Genomic DNA, 23,097 nt, shown 5'->3' on the forward strand with positions numbered 1-23,097 from the left:
AACCAAAAAGTTACACAATTCATCTTTAAGTTCTGTTCAGTGTCTGCTTTCCAATACTTTTGACAACCCTGCCTCACTGAGCTACAAAAATTAGTAGAGAAAACTTTTCACTCAAGAAGAAGTCAATGAACCAAGACATAAATCAAAGGACTTTAAGGAAGCGGAAGAGCCAGTTAACAGGTGCCTCCATTCAAGCACAAGACTAAAACAAAGCGTCTCTGTGCCAGACATTTCTTTAATTCTAACTTCACAGAACGCAGGCAGAGGCTTTCGCGCACAAACCCCTCTCTTAAGACAACTTAGGAGGAAAAAGAACCGTACAAAGTTATATCATGTTAACTTTTTTGGGTCCTCTCCTCTCCCTCCCCACGCAATCTGTTTTCCACTCTGTTTTTGAGGGGCTACGGGAGGACCCCCTGCTAGCTCTCTGTACACACATTTAGAAGACGTCAAAAAAGTGAAGGAAAAAAAAAAATCGATGGCGCGTTTCTCTTGATGTCTCTTGAAGGCGTTGTGAAAAGAAGACCAAACGTTTTGTGGCAGGTCCCAGCGGAGCGCAGGAGAGAAGCAGAAGAGATGGATGGATTTTGTTTTGTGATGGAGCTCAAGTGGAGCGAGCTACAAACGGGACAGCGGGCGCAGACAAGAGAGGCAGGCCGGGCACAGGTTGTCTCCCCTTTGGTTTGGTTGCAGAATCTGAGCTGGGTACAAGGGGAGCAGCGGGTGAGGAGGGCTTTCAAACAGCCAATGAAAGGCCTTCGCACATGAGAGCTCTGCTGGAGCGGGTTATACGCTGGGTACTGGACTGAAGTGCATGGAAGTATAGAAAAAAATAACTTGTTTTCATGTACTATTTAACGATGCGCTGTGTAACTTTTCCAGTGGACGTGATTGGCCAACTGCTTGTTTCTGTGAAGATGTTTTTAGATGTTTACTTAGAATGATTCACAGTATATGGTGTTAAATAAATTGAACACTTAGAGATAAACTGGGGATGCCAAGTTACAGCTCAGATCTGTGGAGATGTGACCCTGCTAAAAGTACATGTTTTTTGCAATTAAAATCATAACTAATTGAATAAATGCAATGCAGATTTAATGCTTTAATCTGTGGAACGTTACAGGCAAAGCTGTAACATCTTCATAGAGATGGACAGATTGGATATCCAGAAAAGTTACAGAGTGCACCTTTTAAAATGCCTGATTTGGTGCAACAACTACCGAAAATATTTTAGAAATAAGTTAAAGAGAATAAGCATGAGACTGACAGATGAATCGGTGCAGCGTCAGCAGTGATGCAGTCGCTGTATCGGACTGTTGTGGTGAAGAGGGAGCTGAGCAGAAAGGCGAGGCTCTCGATTTACCGTCAGTCTACGTTCCTCACCTATGGTCATGAGCTTTGGGTAATGACCGAAAGGACAAGGTCCCGGATACAAGCGGCTAAAATGAGTTTCCTCTGCAGGGTGGCTGGGTGCTCCCTTAGAGAAATAGGGTGAGGAGCTCAGTCACACGGGAGGAGCTCGGTGTAGAGCCGCTGCGCCTCCACATAGAGAGGAGCCAGCTGAGACTCGGGCATCTGTTCTGGATGTCTCCCTCAGGAGGTGTTCCAGGTATGTCCCACCGGGAGGAGGCCCCAGGGAAGATCCAGGACATGCTGGAGGGACTATGATTCTCAGCTGGCCTGGGAATGCCTTGGGGTCCGCCCGGAGGAGCTGGGGGAAGAGTTTGGGGTGAAGGAAGTCTGGGAGTCCCTGCTTAGACTGCTGCCCCTGAGACCCGGCCCCGGATAAGCCAAAGAAAATGGATGGATAGATATCGTAAACACATTTGTAGACATCATTCTAAAACAAAACTCAACCAAAGATGACCAAAAAAAGGAAAGGTGAGGAGAAAATTCAGTTTGTCGACTAGACAAAAGTTTAGTTTGGTCCAAGCTGCAAATCCAAGCTGCAAAACGTCTTCAACCAAACTAACTTTTGTCCAGTTGACAAACTGAATTTTCTCCTCATGGGTTCTACCTGGACAGCTGAGGGATACATCCCACAAAAAGAAAAGTCACATCACATGGAAGAAATGGATGGATGGAAGTTATAATTATTATATTTAATAAACAAAACAAAACAAACTGAATAACAATTTCAAATGATGGACCCCATTTTCTCTCTCATCTCATCTTGTAAAATTTGTGTTACTTGTACATTTTATGCATTATCTGCGACTTCATAACTGAAGCTCAGACAGTTATTTTTACAGCACTGATAACACACCAGTGTCCAATCCTAATTTTACTGCGGTGCAGCCATCACCACTTTCAATATTTCAACATTACTTCACATGATTGAAGGCCTTGGTAACTGGCTCTGCTCTGAACATGAACATTATGAAAAACAAAATATTCACAAAATCAAAGCGAGGTAAATATATGACCCAAAATAGTGCATTACCCTTTAAAAGTCCACTATGGAGGTTTGCTACACATGCTTTCCAGTGCTATGGCCCTCATCTATGGACCTGCAGGAGGAGGTCAGGGCAGCAGAGAAGAACAGGCACTAATACATGTCAGATCTATGGAGAGGCGACACTTCTCACAGTAAGAATGCATATTATGTGCAGTGTTGGGGAGTAACAGATTACATGTACCGGAGTACAAATTATGAGTAACTGTATTCGGTTACAGTTACTGTTTCAGTGAGTGGTAATTAGATTACAGTTACTTTGTTGAAATAAAAGGATTACAGGGCGGTATTTTACTGTTTTCACATTTTGGGCTACTCGCCCCCCCTTTTTTTTTCCCTCCGAGCCAAACCAGGACTAAAACCAGGACTAAAACCAGGACTAAACCAGGTCTAAACCAGGACTAAAACCAGGACTAAAACAGGTCTAAACCAGGACTAAAACCAGGACTAAACCAGGTTTAAACCAGGATTGAACAGGACTAAACTATCAATAATATTTTTAATACGGTTAAGTAAAGTCTGGGCTTTTTATTTTCTTTTAGCAAACAAAACATCTTATGTTACGATATCAGTCTTTGCTTCTCTACAGCAAATCAAGTAATCCAAAGTATTCAGATTACGTTACTCGCTTTAAGTAATTTAATGGATTACGTTACAAACTACATTCTGGGGTATGTAATCTGTAATCTGTAGGGGAATACATTTTAAAAGTAACCTTCCCAACACTGATTATGTGACTATCATTTTTATTTAGAGAGACTTGTTTATGCGCACAAATCAGATCAACCAAGTCAGCTCTTTCTGGTCAGACTGTGTTCAGATAAATCTCAGGGTAGTCTAACTTGAGTAAAAGATCTTCAAATATATGTAGAAATTCACTCAAAAATACAAAATACAGCTGATTATTTGAATTTGACTTTGACCATGTAAAATATTTCACTCATTCAGTTATAAACCAGTAACCTTAGACATCCTTCTATCAACAGTCTCTCTGTCCCTGGCAGTCGGGACGGTACAAGCCCCAACCCCCCTCCCTCCTAACGCCTCTCTCCCCTCTCGAATAATTACCAATGCAAATGTGTGGCAGTGAATGAACGCAGGACATGTGTAATGTGGTGTCATAGCTCAAAGTTTAGTCCAATTACGAGGGGGGCCCGAGAGCAGGAGAGTAATGGTGTGACAGGGGCCTCATTAGGGCCACTCACTGCATTAGGGGCCTGTCTCTCACATGCTCTCTGATTGAGATTATTACACTGTCATCCTCACAAAGACACGGAGACATTTTGTTCTGTCCGACCAAAACCCACTGGGCAAAACAGTGATTGTTGATAAAAATGTGAAGAGAAATTTGGATTGAATGATTAAAAGGTGCTATATTACACGAAATGGATTCTTGTGAGCTCAGGCTTTAATATTGTTACCTCATTAGAATATACCAGAGTTGTGTTTTGTTTCATTCACTCTCACCTTTTTTAGTTGGAAAAAAAAAAAAAAATGCTTGTACTGATCCCAGGCTCCAGAAAATGTATAGCAAAAAATTGCAAAATGGATTTGAAGTTTTCAGACTTCTTTTAAACTCTAAACGTTTATTTAGGTCGAGAATGTTTGTCCATTTGACAAATTGAATTTCTCCTTTGCCATGGATTTTACCTGGATGACTGAGGCCCCATCCACACTAGTATGTGGATGGGGCCTGTAATACAGTGTTCGTCCACACTAATCCAATGGAAAACGGCTCCAGAGATGGAACGATCTGGTGCCTCCAGCTCCCACAAATTCATCTGAGTACAGATCTGATCCGGCACTGTGTGGACGCCTGAAAACGCTGATACGCTGATGTAGGTCTATGCACCGCGAAGTAATTCACCTCCAAAACGCTAAGAGGCTAGAATATATTCATATATACGATCTATGCATATGACCTGCAGACATATAATCTCTGAAGTTTCACATGAACCTGATAGAAGCACAGGACAGACTCACCATTAGCTGAACACCCCTCTGTCACAGAAAGAACACTCATATTCGTGTCCTTTAGTCTGACAGAAGCTGAACCACATGAGCACACAATAGCGAGCTGTTTTTTGAGCGCTCAGTTTATGCAAATTAGCTATGCAGTTTTAAGTTTTATTTCTATAAAACGTAAACAAATGCTCAAAGCTGTGTGGATAGGGAAGGCTTGCGGACATAGAAACGACGTGTGTGGACGCAGTAAAAGGACAGTATTACGACAGAATTATAAACTACTTCACTTGGCGCTCTACTGTGCATGTCTCCTGCAGAAAGAGCCTCTGTCCTGTCTGTATCATGTCAATGTTTCGTAGGATTTCAGGTTCTCCTGGGAGTGGGGATAGGTGTATGGATCAGGTATGAGTGGATGTCCCGTTACTGAAGTTTGAAACATTTCTTCTCGTCATTTAACCACTCACCTGCATTTAACGCATACGGGTCATGAAGATATCCCACTTACTAATGTTTATTAAGCATCATAACTTATTTTGTCAGACTGATAAACTGTTTTAGTGCACTGACATCATCGCTCGCTCGTGTTGCAACTTCATACTAAGCGCACTAACAGCAGCACTTTCTGCACTCTGCTTTCTGCGCTGTGAGCGTATCCACTGTATAAACAAATAATCTGTCCATATATTCACTGCATCATCGTTTAAGCCACAGGGTTCAAAGTGCGAGAAAAACGTAGCAGCTTAGGCTACGTTTATATGATGACGGTCTGAACAGTGGTGTTGTGTCTTCACTTTTTTATTCCGTGTTTAGATGAGCATTTTCGGGAGGAAATCTACGTGCATACAATGACGCAAAAGTATGTGGAATTCTATTGTGTATGCATGCCAGGTTTCTGTGTACTGTATGTATATGACGTAAATGCGACGTGAGCAGATCTGACCAGAGTTTTGCGTCTTGGGCAGTGTAGACGGAAACGCTATGGTGGAGCGTATTTAACTTTTCCACTTTGGAGGGCGGTTTCAGATTTCTGCATTTTTAAGCCCCAAAAACGCCGTCACCGTCTAAACGAAAGACACTTCCAATAAAATATTTTGACGTTTTTACCTGAAAGCCTTCTCATGTAAACAAGCCCTTATAGTCCTGAAATTATCCTGATTTCTTGTACTTCTACTTGAGTATTATTATTCTGAAGTAATACTACTCTTACATCAGTACAATTTTTGGCCACTGTCCACCACATCCAAACATTACTGACTTCCTCTAAACTTTTAAATAAGAAAACACTAGTCCGATTGTGTGTGTGCGTCAGAGTGCTGATCTATGCCTTTCCTTGGTGTCATTACAGAAACAATCTCGTCCATCTGCATAATCTCTGAGCTAATTATAAGCCTGACTTGCCGCATAACCTCTCTTCTAATTCGCGGCGGCGGCGGTGGAAAGCTAAAAAGAACCAAAATGCTGCACGACCCTTGAGCCCATAGAGAGCTCAAAATCCTAATCCCTGACAAACAGCTTCATTGTCATCATCACGCCCACTGACTCCTGATCCGATCACGCCAACCATCACCATGGGAACCACGTACACTAATTATGTTCTTGTTTTTATGGTAGAGGACAATGGGTTAATTTTAATACTGTTTAAAAGTCTGATATTATTAAGGAAAATTGAGCTTTAAATTGTGTTATAATGCTGTTTCATCGTCAAAAACATATCTGAAGTTGTGTTTTGTTTCATTCACAGGTTTAACACACAAACCCTGCAGATTTAGGAGTTCTTCTCTCAGACTGAAAACACTCTGTTTGACCTTGTGATGTCATGTGGTAATACAGGAAGTGCTCTACTGTGTTTTTAAAGTCCATAAACCTTCACTAGAATCTTTTGGCTCACATGACTTAAGACCTGGAATTTCCAATCTCTGCTGAGCAAAAGGTAAAAGGAGCTGTTAACTTGAAAACTACTGTTTCATGACAAAGTGGACAAGGGCGTAGGTTTGGTCTCAGCTTTGGTGGGGACATTATCAGCTAAGAGTCTGATTCTTTCGGGGATAACAGCGATGTAGAAGTTTGGAGCAGATTTCTCTTTGCTTGTTGGTGATGAGATATTTGTGAGGTCATGTTCGTACATTTTTCCATGGAATATTGTCAGTAGAGTCGGGGTCTCATAGCGCACGAGTAGGGCTCCGTTTGGGTTGTGCACTTGTGGGGATAGTTGCTCTTTTTCTGCGGCGACTCATTGTAAGGCAAGCCACCATCTTCAGGTGTGGCCCTGTCCTGCTGCTTCTCCATTTTAGGCTCCTGGCTCCACTAATGACATCACACTGTTGCAGCCACTGAAACAGCGGCAGGAGTAACCCTGTCGTCATATCACTGAATACATCTCAGAACGTCTAATAAACAAAATGTGAACTAAAACGTGTTCAATTAATAATATTGAGTTTGGAAAAATATCCAAATAAAATTATTAAAATTAAATGGTAAATATTGGTAGGGACTATTTTGTCTTCCCCACATACTGGTTGTGATATGACCCCACCGTCCCTGTGCAAACCTACGCCCTTGGAGGTGGAACAGGAGTTTGAAGAAATGTTTGATATTTCATGTTAATGTTGAATAATCTTTCAATTGTGGGATGTTTCATTGTATTTTAATCCATGTTTGAGTCAAATATATTTAATCTAATGTGTGTAAATGTAAATTTAGTAATTTAGTAAATTTTGTATGTAACACACAGCTATAATATTCAATTTTGAGCCCTTTTGGGTTTTTTTTCCTCTTCTTGTACCTACTTTTTGATCTAGTATGGGTACGATATTTACTGCAATATTTTGTGAAGGCTTACAAAATTGTGAATATGCTACTTTTTCCTTTTAAAATGCCATACCAGCTTGTCAAAGCCTGATCTCGTCAGATTTCAGAAGCTAAGCAGGCCGGGCCTGGTTAGTATTTGGATGGGAGATCACTGGGAATTCCAGGTGCCACAGTGGGGCGCCTGTCGCAAAAACTGTCCTTGTGTCCTTAGGCAAGACACTTCACCCACATGAAAGTGGTGTGTGTGTGTGTGTGTTGGTGGTGGTCGGAGAGGCCGATGGCGCAGATTGGCAGCCTCACTTCCATCAGTCTGCCCCAGGGCAGCTGTGGCTACAGTAGTAACTTACCACCACTGTGTGTTGAGTGAATGAATAATGAACTGTAAAGTGCTTTGGGGCACATGGGCACTTGAAGTTTGCCTCTTCCTGCACTTACTTTTTAATGTAGTGTGTCTTTTTTATTGTTATATGTTATATTTTGAACTTGAGATGTAGACAGACTAATAAAGAATTACTCAAACATGCGTGAATGAAACAAAACACAACTCCAGGTCTGTTTTTGATGTTTGTTTGTTAACAACATTAAATCATCCACTTTATATATAGCTCATGACTTAAAGCTCACCAGAATCTATTTTGTGTAACATGGGCCCTTTAAACTCATCAACTACACAAACATTCCCACATGCTCGCGCTCTAACACAGTGGCGCATCAATGTATACAATTCTCATCCACCCGCTGCGCTTCCTGTACACAGCCATCCGTCTCTGTACCGCAGCCCTCGCTAACATCCTCTAACCTCCACATTAACATCCTAAATCAGCTCGCTAACACCTCCGAGCTGTTATTCCGCTAACATTTGTGGGACCATGCATCACTGGGGCCCCGTACAGGTAGACGAGGCCGGGTCGCCACAGCCCGTGACGCCTGGAAATGTCAATTACGGCATTTCCCCCTGACATTTGTGCGTAATGGCCGACATGAGCGCGGCCGAGTCAGTCTCATTATGTCGGACGGAGAGGGGGCTGACGAGCTGTTTATTGATGGAACTCAATTGAGGTTCGAGTGCATTTCAATAAACTCATAATAAGGATCAGATTAAAGGCAAACGGGAATGACGTTTGTTTAAAGCTGCACTGTGTAACTTTTTGCTTGGGGGTCTGTCATCTAGCCTGATTCATAAGTCGGTTTCACTTCGTTTGACTTCGTAGAAACCGTCTGAACTCGCAGTGTTAGGATTCGTTTGGTCGACGGTAGGTAGGCACTTTTTTTATTTAACCAATCGCTGCTTTTTGGTCCTGACGTATGTAATGCGCCGCTAACGGGGCTAACTGGTATATTAAGCTTTTCCCAAATCTCGTAGGAAGAAGGGCAATAATGTCTTTCCCCTTGATAAAATTCACCAAATATTCTCTTTATTCTGACTTTCAATCTCAATCTCGGGAATCGTTGACAACACAGAATGTATGGCTCTTCGCTGATTGGCTGATGCCCGAACTCACACTTCCGGGGTTTTTGCGAACCGTCTAGTGTATTTTGATTCCTGACCTAGTCGCTGGAGAGAAATGAAATTGAGCAGAGGCACTAGGTGGCACCAGCCTGACTATCCATCACCTGCGTGTTTCCTGGAATGTTCCACAGTATGACATTAAACAGCTCTACCTTAATTTTGAATATGCTACTGTTTCCTTAAAATGCCTTGACAAAACTTTGGTTCTGCCTAAAACCAAAGACTTAAAAGGCCCATCTCATGCAAAATCAACTTTTCAGAGATTTCTACCTTGTGATGAGTGGGCCTTGTATTTGTCGTCGAAGTGGTTTTTAGACTGATTTGGCGTTTTTTAAACAAATTGTAGCGTATTTCTGCCACCCTCCCACATGACAACAAACTAAATCCTGCTACAACGATGACGCGGCAGCTACATCTATGACGCGTTTGATGTAGCAGAAAGCTCTTCGCACCCGCCACCCTCCACTACTCCACCACCTCCACCCCGACTGCAGTGTGCACGATATAATAAGTTTATCTACTAGTGTTTATTAATACTTTACCAATCAGTAATGTTCAGCTGTTGTTGACGCGGTGCTTGAGTTTCGTGCACCTCAAAGTCCTCGTCCGATTCCGGGTCCAACACATGCGGCTGAATGCGCTGTATCTCCAAGTTTATTCCTACCACTATCAGGGTGCACGCCTGTCTCCCCCTCCCTCCCTGAGATGGGCGGAGGAAGGGCGGCTCACTCGTCGCCTACTTCACGTTTGGAGGGCGGAGCCTGTGTTTTCTCAGGACAGGGGAGGGGGGATGAGCAATAGTCGGTCTTTCACAGTTCCTGGTCTGTGACTGATTCCAAGAAATCAGTAAGATTTCATAACTATTGTGTAATGGATGTTCCAAAACCCAAATTGTGCTTGTTTATGTGCAGAAGATACAATGTGAAAAGAGTTATTTTACATGAGATGGCCCTTTAAGATTTAAAAGTGCTTCATAAGTTGTTTCATGGTGTAAATTGGACTGAAACAGAGCAAAGGATCATGGTCTATGTAGTTCCTTCTGTTTTAGCTATTGCTGCACCATAACAATGAATTTAAGCAAAGAGACTTCAGATTCGGTATATTGTGATGGTCCACGATATTATTGCAAGACTTACGACATATGAAATGATATGAATTGTTCCATCCCTAGAAGATACCATTTCTTTTGGTCGTCTAAGAAGCAGATGTGAGGGGAGTCCAGGCTGAGATCCTCACGCAGGACTCAGTTGGGCTTGACTTTGGCAGAGGCTGTTTGCCCACACCTGCCGCAGCGTGCCTGGTTGTTAGCATACATAAAGTGAAGCTGGTGTGAAGTTTAGAGGTGTTTTCTTCAGTGGCGCGTGCAGCTGTGTCTCTCTCTCATTATTCATTAGGAGGAGTATTGTTACCTCGTTAGGATTTCAGACTTTCAGAGTATCGGATTGTTTTACTGTTCAAACATGTCAGGTTTTGGAATTATTTTCAGTGGATTCTGCATTGGTGTGGAACATTAAACTTACCTTAAACAATATGAACAAAACTTGTAAGTGAAAATAACTTGTATAAAAACATTAACACTACAAAAAAATTCAAACAGAGGAAGGTAAATCTGTGTATCATTCGTTCATTCGTTTTTCAAAAAATGAGCCCAGAGCTCTCTGGCTCTCAAGTCCAAGATTAGTCCAGGTTTAGACCTGGTTTAGTCCTGCTTTAGGTCTGGTTTAGACCTGGTTTAAACCTAGTTCTGTCCTGGTTTAATCCTGGTTCTGTCCTGGTTTAGTCCTGGTTTAGACCTGGTTTAGACCTGGTTTAGACCTGGTTCTGTCCTGGTTTAGTCCTGGTTTAGACCTGTTTTAGACCAAGTTTAGACCTGGTTTAGACCTGGTTTAGTCCTGGTTTAGTCCTGGTTTAGTCCTGGTTTAGACCTGTTTTAGACCAAGTTTAGACCTGGTTTAGACCTGGTTTAGTCCTGGTTTAGTCCTGGTTTAGACCTGTTTTAGTCCTGGTTTAGACCAAGTTTAGACCTGGTTTAGTCCTGGTTTAGTCCTGGTTTAGACCTGTTTTAGTCCTGGTTTAGACCAAGTTTAGACCTGGTTTAGACCTGTTTAGTCCTGTTTAGTCCTGTTTAGTTTAGTCCTGGTTTAGTCCTGTTTAGTCCTTTAAGACCTGTTTTAGTCCTGGTTTAGACCAAGTTTAGACCTGGTTTAGACCTGGTTTAGTCCTGGTTTAGACCTTGTTCTGTCCTGGTTTAGTCCTGGCTAAGACCTGTTTTAGTCCTGGTTTAGACCAAGTTTAGACCTGGTTTAGTCCTGGTTTAGACCTTGTTCTGTCCTGGTTTAGTCCTGGCTTAGACCTGTTTTAGTCCTGGTTTAGACCAAGTTTAGACCTGGTTTAGACCTGGTTTAGTCCTGTTTTAGTCCTGGTTTAGTCCTGGTTTAGATCTGGTTTAGTCCTGTTTTAGTCCTGGTTCAGTCCGTCTTTGGCGCAAAAGTCTGGCATTGCTGTTTAAGTCACAGAAACGGGTTTACAAAAACTGAAAAAATGAATCGTTATCTGTTTTTTTCATTTTGGATTTGGAGATAAATAATGAAGAAAATAGTTGTTTTTTCATGTCCTTATTTTTGGTTTTATTTTGAAAAATGAATGATACACAGATCGAGGTGTATTAGTGTTTAAAAAGGTACTACACATAAGTACCACAACTGAACCTGGGTTGCTACAGTAGATTTTTTTTTACATTTTACAGTAGATTCTTTTTTACTTCACTACATTTGAGAGCATGTATCTGTGCTTCCTTCTCCACTACAATTTTGATCTGAACATAAAAGTAAATAGTACTTTTATTTATGGTTTGAGACTTATTTTTAGTACATTTAATTTGAGTTAACTCGTCAAAACTTTGAGTAAACCAAATACACAAACACACAAAAACAGTTCGAAAAATTAAGAAATCAGTTGAATCACTTGAAATCAGCTAAATTCTTTATCAAAATCACTACATTTGGTTCTAGTTCTAAAAAAATCTCCGCAAAAGATTTTTGACTTTTTACTCTGAAAGTACATTTTTAAACTGGTACTTCAATACTAATCTTTTGCCCCTGTATCTGTACTTTTACTTAAGTATAAAAAAAAAACGGAGTAAATGTATGGAGACAGCGTACCACTCCGATGGAGAAGTAGTTGTTGATGATGCTGTAGGGGGCGGGGTCTCCTTGCTCCTCTTTGTCTGTGGGGGTGACGTCAATCCTCCAGCGGTCCAACAGAACCTCCGAGCTGTTCTCCACATCACGCAAGATCTTCAGCAGAGACTCCCCCTCGTATCCTGGGCACAAACACACATTTAGAGGGGTGGAGGACCGAGGTGCATGGTGGAGCTTTCTTTATCTTGTCATAGGTTTTAATTACTTTTCAACTTAAAGGTCTTATATTACTCAAAATTGACTCTTGTGAGCTTTAAAGGTTGTATAGAGGATTTTCCAAGGAACGAGAAATCCAGCGACTGTTTGTCCTTTTTCAAATGTTGCGCATGCGTGAAACCCCCCCCTCCCCTACAGCTCCCTACGTAGAAACGCCTCCTCCCGCCTCCTCTTTACGCCAGAAACAGGTTTGTTTACAGCCGGTGAGCTGCACATGACTTGTAAACAACTAACTACAGTGTTGGTTAGGCAAGACGGAGAAGTGAGGAGCGGGGGGCGGGTGTGCGGACATTTCTTCGCGGACGAGAAGTGAGGAGCAGGGAGAAGAGTGGAGCAGGGAGCAGGGAGAGAGAGAGGAGAGAGAGAGAGGGAGCGGGGCGCGGAGATTCCGTGCCCGGAGAAGTGAGGAGCAGGGGGAAGAGTGGATCGGGCAGCGGGGACAGGAGTAGGAAAGGGGAGCAGAGAAGGTTGCGTGGAGATTCAGTGTGAATGAACTAGCTACAACACGCAGCAGCAAGCGGACTCTTTCTTTGCCTTGAAAATTACGTTTTCAGACATAGGATATCGCTTTCGTGTCCTGAAAAACGTTTGACTAGCTCTTGGAAATAAAGTACGTTTTCATAATAAGCAGAAGTTTCCTGTCCAGGAGTAATTTGTGGACCAGTGCGTCAGTCTTTAGACCCTGCGTCTGCTTCAGTCGCACCATCGCTGTAATGAATCTTCAAGAATCACCTTAGTTTGGCTTCGTTGCTTTTCCCCTTTCTTTCAGCGACCTCAAAAACGGACTTTCTTTTGCGGCGAACTGCTCCTGGATTCTTGTCGCCATTGCAACAAACTTTGTGCTAACTGCGAGGAAGATATAGGTCTTGTGTCTGTGGACTGCGTGACAGGCGTACGCAAACCACATAACGGCGGCGCGCAGACAAGTCAGTTACGCTAGAAACATAGGGAGTTTGATTGACAGCCTGTCAGCTCACAGATAACGAGGCAGTGTCATTATCTATTGGCAAATGTTTAGCCCCACTACGTCCAGAGTTGATGAATTTTTATTCTCTTTTTTTTGGTCATCATAATTACAAGGCTACTGCACCTCTATAATGCTATCATTGACAACTTGAAACAAAAAAAAAAAAAAAAAAATCCTCCATACAACCTTTAAGTCGTGTTAGAATGTCGTTAACTTGAGTTGTGTTTTGTTTCATTCACACACGTTTGAGTAACCCTTTCTCACTAGTGTGTCTACATCTTCAGTGCTCAAAATGTTCTGTTCCAACTTGTGATGTCATCAAGCTGTAGTTTTCACGATAACAGCTACCATTTATATTTAGTTTAATAGAGATTGGCAGTTCCAGGGCTTAAATGATCCAGATTATTCTAGTGAAAGCTCTGGGTGGGTCCTGTGGTGGAAATTTATATTGTGGAAAGATTTCTCTCAGTCTGTCTTTGTGTAACAGCTCAGCAGACACAACTGTCTCACCCCCCACAGGAAAATATTGATTATGATTGATTCAATTAAAATAGTGATTAGTTTATCTTTTAGACACATTTGGTCTTGTAACTAAAACTCATTTGGTTTGGTATTTAGGGCTGCAGTCTCCAAAGGCTACTTTTTTGGCTGCATATGTCACTTTCAAGGCCTGTCCCATTTCGTGCAGCCCTCAAACGCAGCCCACTTTTCAATGGAGATCGGGCCGTGAACGGAGGACACATCCGAGTATCCTTCGTGGCCTCCTATACACCACATGCGGTGGCAGTCAGATGTTCAAAAGCGCAGAGCAAAAAGCCCGTCTGGAGAGCGGAGAAAACATATGAGTTCATGCTTTTAACTTTAGAAAATCATTACTAATACAACTGTAAATGTAAAATATTACCGTAACCCATAAATGCATGAACCTCTGAGCTTTGAGCTAAAAGTTTGGCTAGTAATTTGCAGCTAACACGTTGAAAAGTCCACTCACACTTTCATATTTGGACAGATTTCCATGAAACACTAATAATGTTCAAAATAGTGTTCAAAGACCCGTCAATGCAAACACTTCTGTTCCCTTTTTCTCTTCCCTTTCCCTCTTGTCAGGAAGTGACAAATGCAGCTGAATATGGATGCAGATCAGATCAAGCACATCTGACTGCATCTCAATAGGAGTCGTCACCTTCTCATTTTGAAATATATGTCTGTGCTCTGGTCATCTCAGTGTGGATAAACTTGGTGCTTTGCATCATTCGGGGTCTAACGTTGGAGGGACATGCTGCTGGTTATGAAACACTGTTGGTCTCTGGCCAGGCCAGGTCTAGGTTAGATATTCCAAAAAACTCGGGCTTTGCAAATGGATTAATTATTTATCATTAGGGGTGTGCAAAAATATGCAAATATCCATATACTGTATTGTTTAATGTGATGCTACAGTATTGATATCGTGGGACTGCTGTATCGATATATCGCTAAGAGTATTTTTTGGTATATTTTACTCAATTATTTTGTTCCAGCTACAGTTGTGTTGCTTGTTGAGAGGAAGGAAACTTATTTATGTGACACATTTAACATTTTCACTGTTCTGATGATTAAAATGATGTGTTTTATATGAACTTTGCACAAGAAGTGATTTAACTAAGACTTTTAGTATCACAGCGATGATTTAGTTTTTATTTTTATTGAACCAATACAAATCAATTTGAAATATATTGTATTGAATCGTATCGAATCGTAAGCTCATTGTATCAAGTATCGTATCGTGGCCTATATATCGAGGTATGTATTGTATCGGCAACTTCTGAACGATACCCAGCCCTACTTATCATCAAGAGATACTTAATTATTTCAACAACAGGTCCTGTCAACACGAAATAAAAACGGCCGTAATCCTGACACTGAAAATCGAGATTGAGCAACATGGTGGGAAGAAAATAATGATTTATTTATTTTTTCCCCATATTCCCCAGCCCTATGTCTGAGGAAGTAACAACATTCTAACATGGACAAAAGTTCACAAGAGTCCATTTTGCTCAATATAAAGGTGTTAAAGTAATAACATTCTAACATGGACATAAGTTCACAGGAGTCCATTTTGCTCAATATAAGTGTGTTCAAATTTGAGCTTCAATATTCTTCAGCTCTGATTAATCACCGCCTTATCAAGGGAAGGTCTGATCTTAAAAATAGGTTCTCTCGCTGACTCCCTGTGACCCGATGTCTAAATAGAGTGAGCTCGGGTACCTCCTCCCCAGCGCAGACAGCGTGCCAGGTCATTGCCCGTGCCAAGGGGAAGTATGCACACGGGGGGGTTCCGCTCCAGGTTGGCCTTATCTGCGGCAGAGCAAAACACGGCAAATCAACACAGCCAAACCCACGCACACCGGCCAACAAGAGCAGCACAGAAGGGAGCTCAACAGGGACGGCTCCCAATCATTTTTTCCCATAGACTTTCTGAAAATAATAAACAATACAAATAAATAAATAAATAGATGATAAAATAAAAGCTTGGAAGGAAGTAATCAGCTGTCAGTGTGTTAGTTTTTTGTATTAACATGACGAGCTCTGTTATTAAGTTTTGTAAAGTGCTTTTAATCCTCTTTTTTCCCGTTTTTAATAAAAAAAATGTTCGAGCAGTTGAAACCGTCAGGTATTACAACAAACTTGGTCTAAAAAAATAAATGTTCAGAAGACCAACTTAACCTCAATGGACTATCAATAATCCACATTTTAATCTTTCTTGGTTGGACAAGACAGCAAGTTTTAATTCTGACAATTTTCATTTAGTTTTAATCAAAATTTTGTCAATTAATTATGATGATAAATAATGTAGCGGCAGTAGCTCAGTTGGTAAGAGAGTTTGTCCACATTTCCGAAGATCGGCAGTTCGAATCCTGCAGTCAACATAAACATCATTGGTTGATGGTGGTTAGATCCACTGACCCACAGGTTGTCTTTGAGGCTTTGGGCAAGACACAAGTGTCTGTGCACACTGGTGTATGAATGTGTGTGTGAATGGGTGAGTGGTTCCTTGATTTAAAATGCTTTGAGTCCCTTAAAGGTGGAAAAGTGCTGTATAAACATGTGACAATTTACCCACAAAATACTGTTTCAGTCATTATATTCTGCTGACACTATGATGGTACAGATGATCCTTATTAACAGTACGTTATATTTACATAAAAGTCAGACAAGTAAAAGGTAAATTACCGTACTTTTCAGACTATAAGGCACTTAAAATCCTTTATTTTCTCAAAAATTGACAGTGCGCCTTATGTATTAATTCTGGTTGTGCTTACTGACTTCGAACCGATTTTATGTGGTACACAACGCTCAAAAATCTGTCGAAATATTTTAATATGACTTTGGTCTTCTACGAAGCTGCACCTTTGATGGATTGTCGGAGCATTACAGCTACTGTAGTCAGGAGCCTCGCAGAGGAAAGGGTGAAGTATACTTCTGCATCGACTCAACACACACTGCCGCCATTGCCTTTGTCACAGGAAGAACACTCATTGTGTCCTTGAGTCCGACAGAAATTGACCACATCAGCGCACAAGGAGCAGCTGTTTATTCAGAGCTTATAGTTTATGCAAATTATCCATGTGGTTTTTAGTTTCGTTTCTGTAAAACGTCAACAAATGTGCGCAAAGCTTAATTAAACACATTATTACTCAATGTATTTGAGTCATCCTTGTAGGAAATAAAAAAAACAAACTTAAATGATCCATCCACATTCACATTCATAATCCACATTCACCAAGACAGGGAGGCAACATCGGGCGAATTACGCCACGATCTGCCAATGAATCGTGGATGCCTGGGTTAAGGGATCAGCCTCAAGTGGTGTCTGTTTGTTTTTCGCTTAATTTGCCTTATAACCTGGTGCACCTTATGTATGAAAATAGATAAGAGAATTCAGCATTACTGATATTGCGCCTTATAATATGGTGCACCTTATAGTCCAAAAAATACGGTACCTTTAGAAATTATTCTGTCTTTAGGTTGTTTTGTTTACCATCTCTTCTGTCAATAGAAAACCCTGATGAAGCTCTGTGAATTCAGTGGGACTGCATACCCGCCCAAAACCACATTTCAACACGAAGTACCTGTTTTAAAATGTACTTAAAGAGTAAAAAGTAAAAGTCTTAAGTGCATAAGCAGTGGAGTAAAATGTACAGACACCTGCTTTAAAATGTAGAGAAGTCCAAGTAAAAAATACCCACTTTAAAATCTACTAGGTATCTGTACTTTACTTCAGTACACTGCTTTGACTTTGTTACTTCCCAGCTCTGCCCGCAGGTCATCCAGCAGCGCAGTTATATTCACACCTCGGTGCCCCCTCTTGCCCGCAGCCCCTCCACCCCACCCACCAGCCTGCCCCCTAAATCCATTTTCACTCGGCTGTAGTAGAAGCGCCAGTCAATCTGAATGCCCAGCGGTGCGGCCTATTTCGGTCTCTGCATTTGGCCCCGGCCGTTATTACCTTTCTTTGTTTTGATTGATAAAAAATTGCAGCAATTTTTGAGCTCCCGAAGAAGCAACACGTGTCTTCAAGGCCAGATACACAAAACCAGCTTTTTTTTATTTATTTTGTTTTGTTGTTTTTTTTTTTTTTCAAATGATGACTAATTTGTTGTTTTCCCACTTGGGCAATCATTCCATTTTCCGCGAATAGGCAGACCAACGCCAAATCAAAGTATTTATGTACCAGCTATAAAGGAGCTCGGTTTGTGTGGACGTCTCTGGAACTAATAAAACAAATGCAATTCTAGCTCCCAAAATAGGAAGCAGGTTATTTCTACCCCCGCGAAGCCTTATCAGAGAATGAATGATGTACAATAAGTCGCGTAATTGAAAAAGGTATAGAGATGAAATGATAAAGTACCAATGAAGTCCAGGATCCAGCCAACGGTGCCGTCCCCCCCGCAGGCAAGCACTCGGAAATCAGGGACATCTCGGAAAAAGTTCAACCTGTGACAAATATACAAACATACGATAGGTTAGTGGGAAATTAAGCCGTACATTTTTGAATAAGAAAGTTTTGTTCAATTGGCGTCATGTCATTAATTTTCTATAGAATAAACTCAGATCTTAATGTGTGGGAAATTGTACGTATTGTGCTCTGATGGATAAATATAAGTGCATGACGTAAAAATGTATTTTCAATTTGCACATCCACGGGAAGGCCTTTTTTTTTTATTATACATATGTTTTTTTTCATCACTTCATTACTACTTTGATCAGAAAAAAATAAAAAACAGAGGAAAGTCGAAAGAGTAGTCAAGAAAGTCAAGTAAAGTTAAACGGCAAAGACAAAAACTCAGCAGACAAATAGATAGATAAAAAATAATAATAATAATAAAATAAGATTGAAAACCCTTGAGTGAGGCACTGCTCCAAAATGTATCCTTATCTGTATGTTTCAAGATTAGATCAGGGTGACCAGACCCCAGTTTTGAGTCCAGTGTCCACTGTCTCAGTAGATTTATCCAAAACCACTGATTTGGCCCAGTTTTGTTCAAGAAATGTCCCAGGTCTTCCTATTTTTGACCAATCTGATCCCTGCCAATAGTAAAGAGAGACAAAAATTGTCATTTGTTTTGGTAAAATACGAAAATCTGCTTAAACATGGACCAAAACACAAAGAAAATATAACTATACTCTTACGACCCGAGTGGATCAAACATATTAATGAGGACACAGGAGGCGAAAAGATTACAAAAGTAAAAGATGTTTTTATTTTTAAGTTAATTTTAATTCACTTTAAAAACACTAAAACCCATCCTGTGCCCAAAAAACAAAGTAACAGCTGAAAGGTGGACCTGGTGAGCCGACCAAACAGAACAAAATGATGCGGCACCGGGTCAACCTCGTACAGGGCCATAGAAGCTGGTACCAACATCGCTGAACTAAAGGAAAAAAGACGTCCCCAAACTAACCTGACCAAACAAAAGGCGAAAACAGGACAACTGGTCCCACCAATCAAAGCGTTCCCTGTCCACACAGTAACGCAAAACCACCTGAAATGCTGGTCACATGATAGGTAAAAACAAGGAAGTGAAGTTGCAGCAGCTGATTTGGAGCTGAGGGAGATGGCAAGTGTAAAAACAGTCTTTTCGTGGTCCGATGACGAGGTTGAGTTGTTACTTAGTGTAACGCTGGATTTTAAGATGAGCATGACGGCTCTGACTCGTTTCTGTGTCCGCAATTCTTCCCTATCCACACAGCTTTGAGCATATTTGTTCATGTTTTACAGAAATGAAACTTAAAACTACATGGCTCATTTACATAAACTAAGCACTCAAAAAAACAGCTCGCTCCTTTTGCTGCTGAAGCAGTTCAACTTCTGTCGGACTAAAGAACACAACTCAGTGGAATATGAGTGTTCTTTCTGTGACAGAGGGGTGTTCTGCTGATGGTGAGTCTGTTCTGTGCTTCTATTGCGTTGGAGATGGTTCATGTGAAACTTTTCAGAGATTATATAGTCTATGCATATGATTATATGCATAGACCATTTATATGAATGGACATATATTCTAGCCTCTTAGCGTTTTGGTGTTGAATTAGCTACTTAGCAGCACATAAAACTACATCAGCGTTTTCAGGTGTCCACACGGTGAAGGATCAGATCTGTACTCAGATGAATTCGTGGGAGCTGGCGGCACCAGATCGTTCCGTCTCTGGAGCCGTTTTCAATCGGATTAGCGTGAACGAACACTGCATCCACAACGAAAACTACTCGAATACGAACTAGTGTGGACTGGACCTTAGTTTTGAGAGAAGAACTCAAAAATATGTAGGATTTTTGTGTTAAACTTATGAATGAAACAAAACATAACTCCTGGTCTGTTTTGGTTGAAGAAACAACATTGTAAAATTGATCAGAAAACAGAGTAATATGGTCTCGTTTAAAAATAAAACACTATAATAGGCCAATAACACGCTTGTATTGACATGTTCTTGTGTGGTTTTCTGCGGGCCTGGCTGTTTGGCGACTAATCAGATCATTACGAGCGCTGCTTCTTCCGTTCCTTCACTGTACCAGAGCCCGGAGCTAACTGAATGAGGACCCTGTGTGTCTGTATGTGAGCCCAAATCACTCACTCAATTACTCCCCGCTGAGACCGTAAACGTATTAAACACAAAACAGACGGCCGCTGACATGAAAGGCAACTTGGGCCATGTTTGAATCGCAAGAAACACACTTCATTTGGGTTAAGGGCATTACAGAGGACAGTGTGTGCGTGCGTGTGTGTGTGTAGGGGTGTGTGTGTGTGCGGCAGTGACGAGGGTTGGGGTCATTTACAGGACAGGTCACCGAATGAACACGGACTGGTACGAAAATGAAGATGAAGTACACTAATTGTGCCGCATGCGATCTTAAAATGATGTAACAAAGAAAATGTTGATACTTCGCAGCAGATGTCGTCAACGTTCACTGGGGTCGTGACGCGAACTGAACGCACTGCTCTGTGAGATTGGATTCAACTTAGATTAGTTTTTGTTTTTTTTAATTGGTTGAATGTGCCCCCACGTGGCATGGTTTAGTCTTGGTGTAGACCTGGTTTATACCTGGTTTAGACCTAATTTTCATCCTGATTTTAGTCCTGGTTTAGTCTTGGTGTATTCCTGGTTTATACCTGGTTTAGATTTGGTTTAGATCTGATTTTAGTCATGATTTTGGTCCTGGTTTAAACCTGGTTTTAGTCCTGATTTAGACCTGGCTTAGATCTGGTTTTATTCCTGATTTTAGTCCTGGTTCAGTCCTGGTTTAGTCCTGGATTAGACCTGGTTTAGACCTGGGTTTAGTCCCAATTTTAGTCCTGAATTTAGTTCTGGTTTAGTCCTGGTTTAGACCTGGTTAAGACCTGGTTTTTGTCCTAGTTTTAGTCCTGATTTTTGTTCAGGTTTAGGCTTGGTTTTAGTCCTGGTTTAGACCTGCTTTTACTCCTGATTTTAGTAATGTTCAATCCTGGTTTAGACCTGGTTTAGACCTGGTTTAGATCTGGTTTAGTCCTGGTTTAGTCCTGGTTTAGATCTGATTTAGACCTAGTTTAAATCTGATTTTAGTCCTGATTTTAATCCTGGTTTTAGTTCTGGTTCAGTCCCAGTTTAGTCCTGGTTTAGTCTTGGATTAGACCTGGTTTAGACCAGATTTTAGTCCTGGTTATAGTCCTGGTTTAGACCTGGTTTTAGTCCTGGTTTAGACCTGGATTAGACCTGGTTTAGTCCTGGTTTTAGTTCTGGTTTTAGTTCTGGTTTTAGTCCTGGTTTAGTCCTGGTTTAGTCCTGGTTTAGACCTGGTTTAGACCTGGTTTAGTCCTGGTTTAGACCTGCTTTAGACCTGATTTTAGTCATGATTTTAGTCCTGGTTTAAACCTGGTTTTAGTCCCAATTTTAGTCCTGATGTTAATTCTGGTTTAGTCCTGGTTTAGTCCTGGTTTAGACCTGGTTTTGACCTGGTTTAAACCTGATTTTAGTCCTGGTTTTAGTTCTGGTTTTAGTCCTGGTTTAGTTCTGGTTTAGACCTGGTTTTAGTCCTGGTTTTAGTCCTGGTTTAGACCTGGTTTAGACTTGGTTTAGACCTGGTTTAGACCTGGTTTTAGTCCTGATTTTAGTTCTAGTTTAGTCCTGTTTTAGTCCTGTATTTTGTCTTTTTTCTTAAGTTTTCAAACAATCTTCATACTTTGACTTTGTCTGTGATTGTCCTTGTATATTCTATGTTTGTGTACAGCACTTTGACCAGCTGCAAAGTTTTTAAAGTGCTTTATAAATAAAGTTGGTATGGTATGGACTGAAGAAAGAAGGCGTTGGGTGAAGGCTGAAAAGTTCCACAGCGCCCCTTTAAAGCAGAAAACAAAACAACAAAACAAAACTTCAGACGGCAACTTAGTCTGAGACAAAAGGTCACTCCCCAAACTGGAGCAGTGGTTGAGTCCTGTGTATCGTGTATCCTGTATGTGTCACGTTCATTTTTGATAAAGCCCACATTCGAGATCTAATCAAAGCCAAACACGAGCACGGCACGGCCCCCTCTCCCCAGCTCGGACCCCCTCTCCCTGCGCGTGGCGGGACGAGCTGTCCGGGCCTGATGCATACGGAGAGAGGGGTCTGCATCTCATATCTCTTATTACTGTGTAGGAGGCAGGAAGCATGTTTTGTAAACAGGTATTAAAGAGGAGCCGGGGACTACTTCTGATGACTGGGCATGCTTCAGGAGTAAGGTTACGCTACACTTTAATGTCCCCGTAGAGAAACCGGCATTTGACCCACTTTGGTTTGGCAGTCTCTTCTCTCTTCTATCAATGGTATTTCAGTCGATATTTTGAGATAAGATTCACTGCTGATAACTGGAAACAGAGGTGAATGATAATGCATTCATATTGATACTACTTTAGAAGAACTACATCTTAATTAGACTTAATAAAGCATGAACAGTGACTTTATTCATAATGAACAAATTGTTGTAATATAAAGGCCTGGTTACACAAGAACGATTGCGTAGGGCAGGGGTGTCAAACTCATTTTGGTCCGGGGGCCATATCCAACCTACTTTGATCCCAAAGGGGCCAGATCAGAAAACTAAAAAATAACATTAAGTTCAAATATTTGTGCAGAGAAAAGCAAATCTATTACAGAAATCTTTTTTAATTGATGAACTCTTTCTTATTATAATATTATAATATTATGAACAACCTGAAACTTTAAGAAAAATTCTATTTCAGCACAATGTTTTAACATGAACTTGTTTGCAAACAGGAATAAGTCAATTTTTCTTGGAAAATCCTGCACTCGGCTCCACTTTTGTCATGTTGGACATTTTTCTGATGAGGGTGTCACGGTCAACAGTCAAAACGATCGTCCTTTAAGAGCGTTTGGAAAGAGACAAGTCTTCATTTGTGCTGCTCTGGTGGGAGGGGCCACGTACAGAGACGCTGGAGATGCTGCTGTGATAAACACCACAGAAAATTAC

The 23,097-nt window shown here is 41.2% G+C and overlaps 1 protein-coding gene across 6 annotated transcripts in view; it reads right to left on the minus strand.

Moving 5' to 3' along the window:
- The window catches only part of dgkb (diacylglycerol kinase, beta), a 159,955-nt gene that overhangs the window by 90,244 nt on the left and 46,614 nt on the right, over positions 1-23,097 (minus strand). For all 6 annotated transcript variants that reach the window (XM_055163583.1, XM_055163587.1, XM_055163586.1 and 3 more), the window contains 3 exons: positions 18,010-18,095; positions 15,366-15,455; positions 11,900-12,060 (listed from right to left, as the gene is read on the minus strand). In XM_055163583.1, the coding sequence (XP_055019558.1) occupies positions 11,900-12,060; positions 15,366-15,455; positions 18,010-18,095 (337 nt within the window). The remainder of the gene's footprint in view (positions 1-11,899; positions 12,061-15,365; positions 15,456-18,009; positions 18,096-23,097) is intronic.

The sequence above is a fragment of the Boleophthalmus pectinirostris genome, unplaced genomic scaffold (genome assembly GCF_026225935.1).
Source record: "Boleophthalmus pectinirostris isolate CB_2022bp ecotype Guang Dong unplaced genomic scaffold, ASM2622593v1 HiC_scaffold_6, whole genome shotgun sequence".
NCBI lineage: Eukaryota > Metazoa > Chordata > Actinopteri > Gobiiformes > Gobiidae > Boleophthalmus > Boleophthalmus pectinirostris.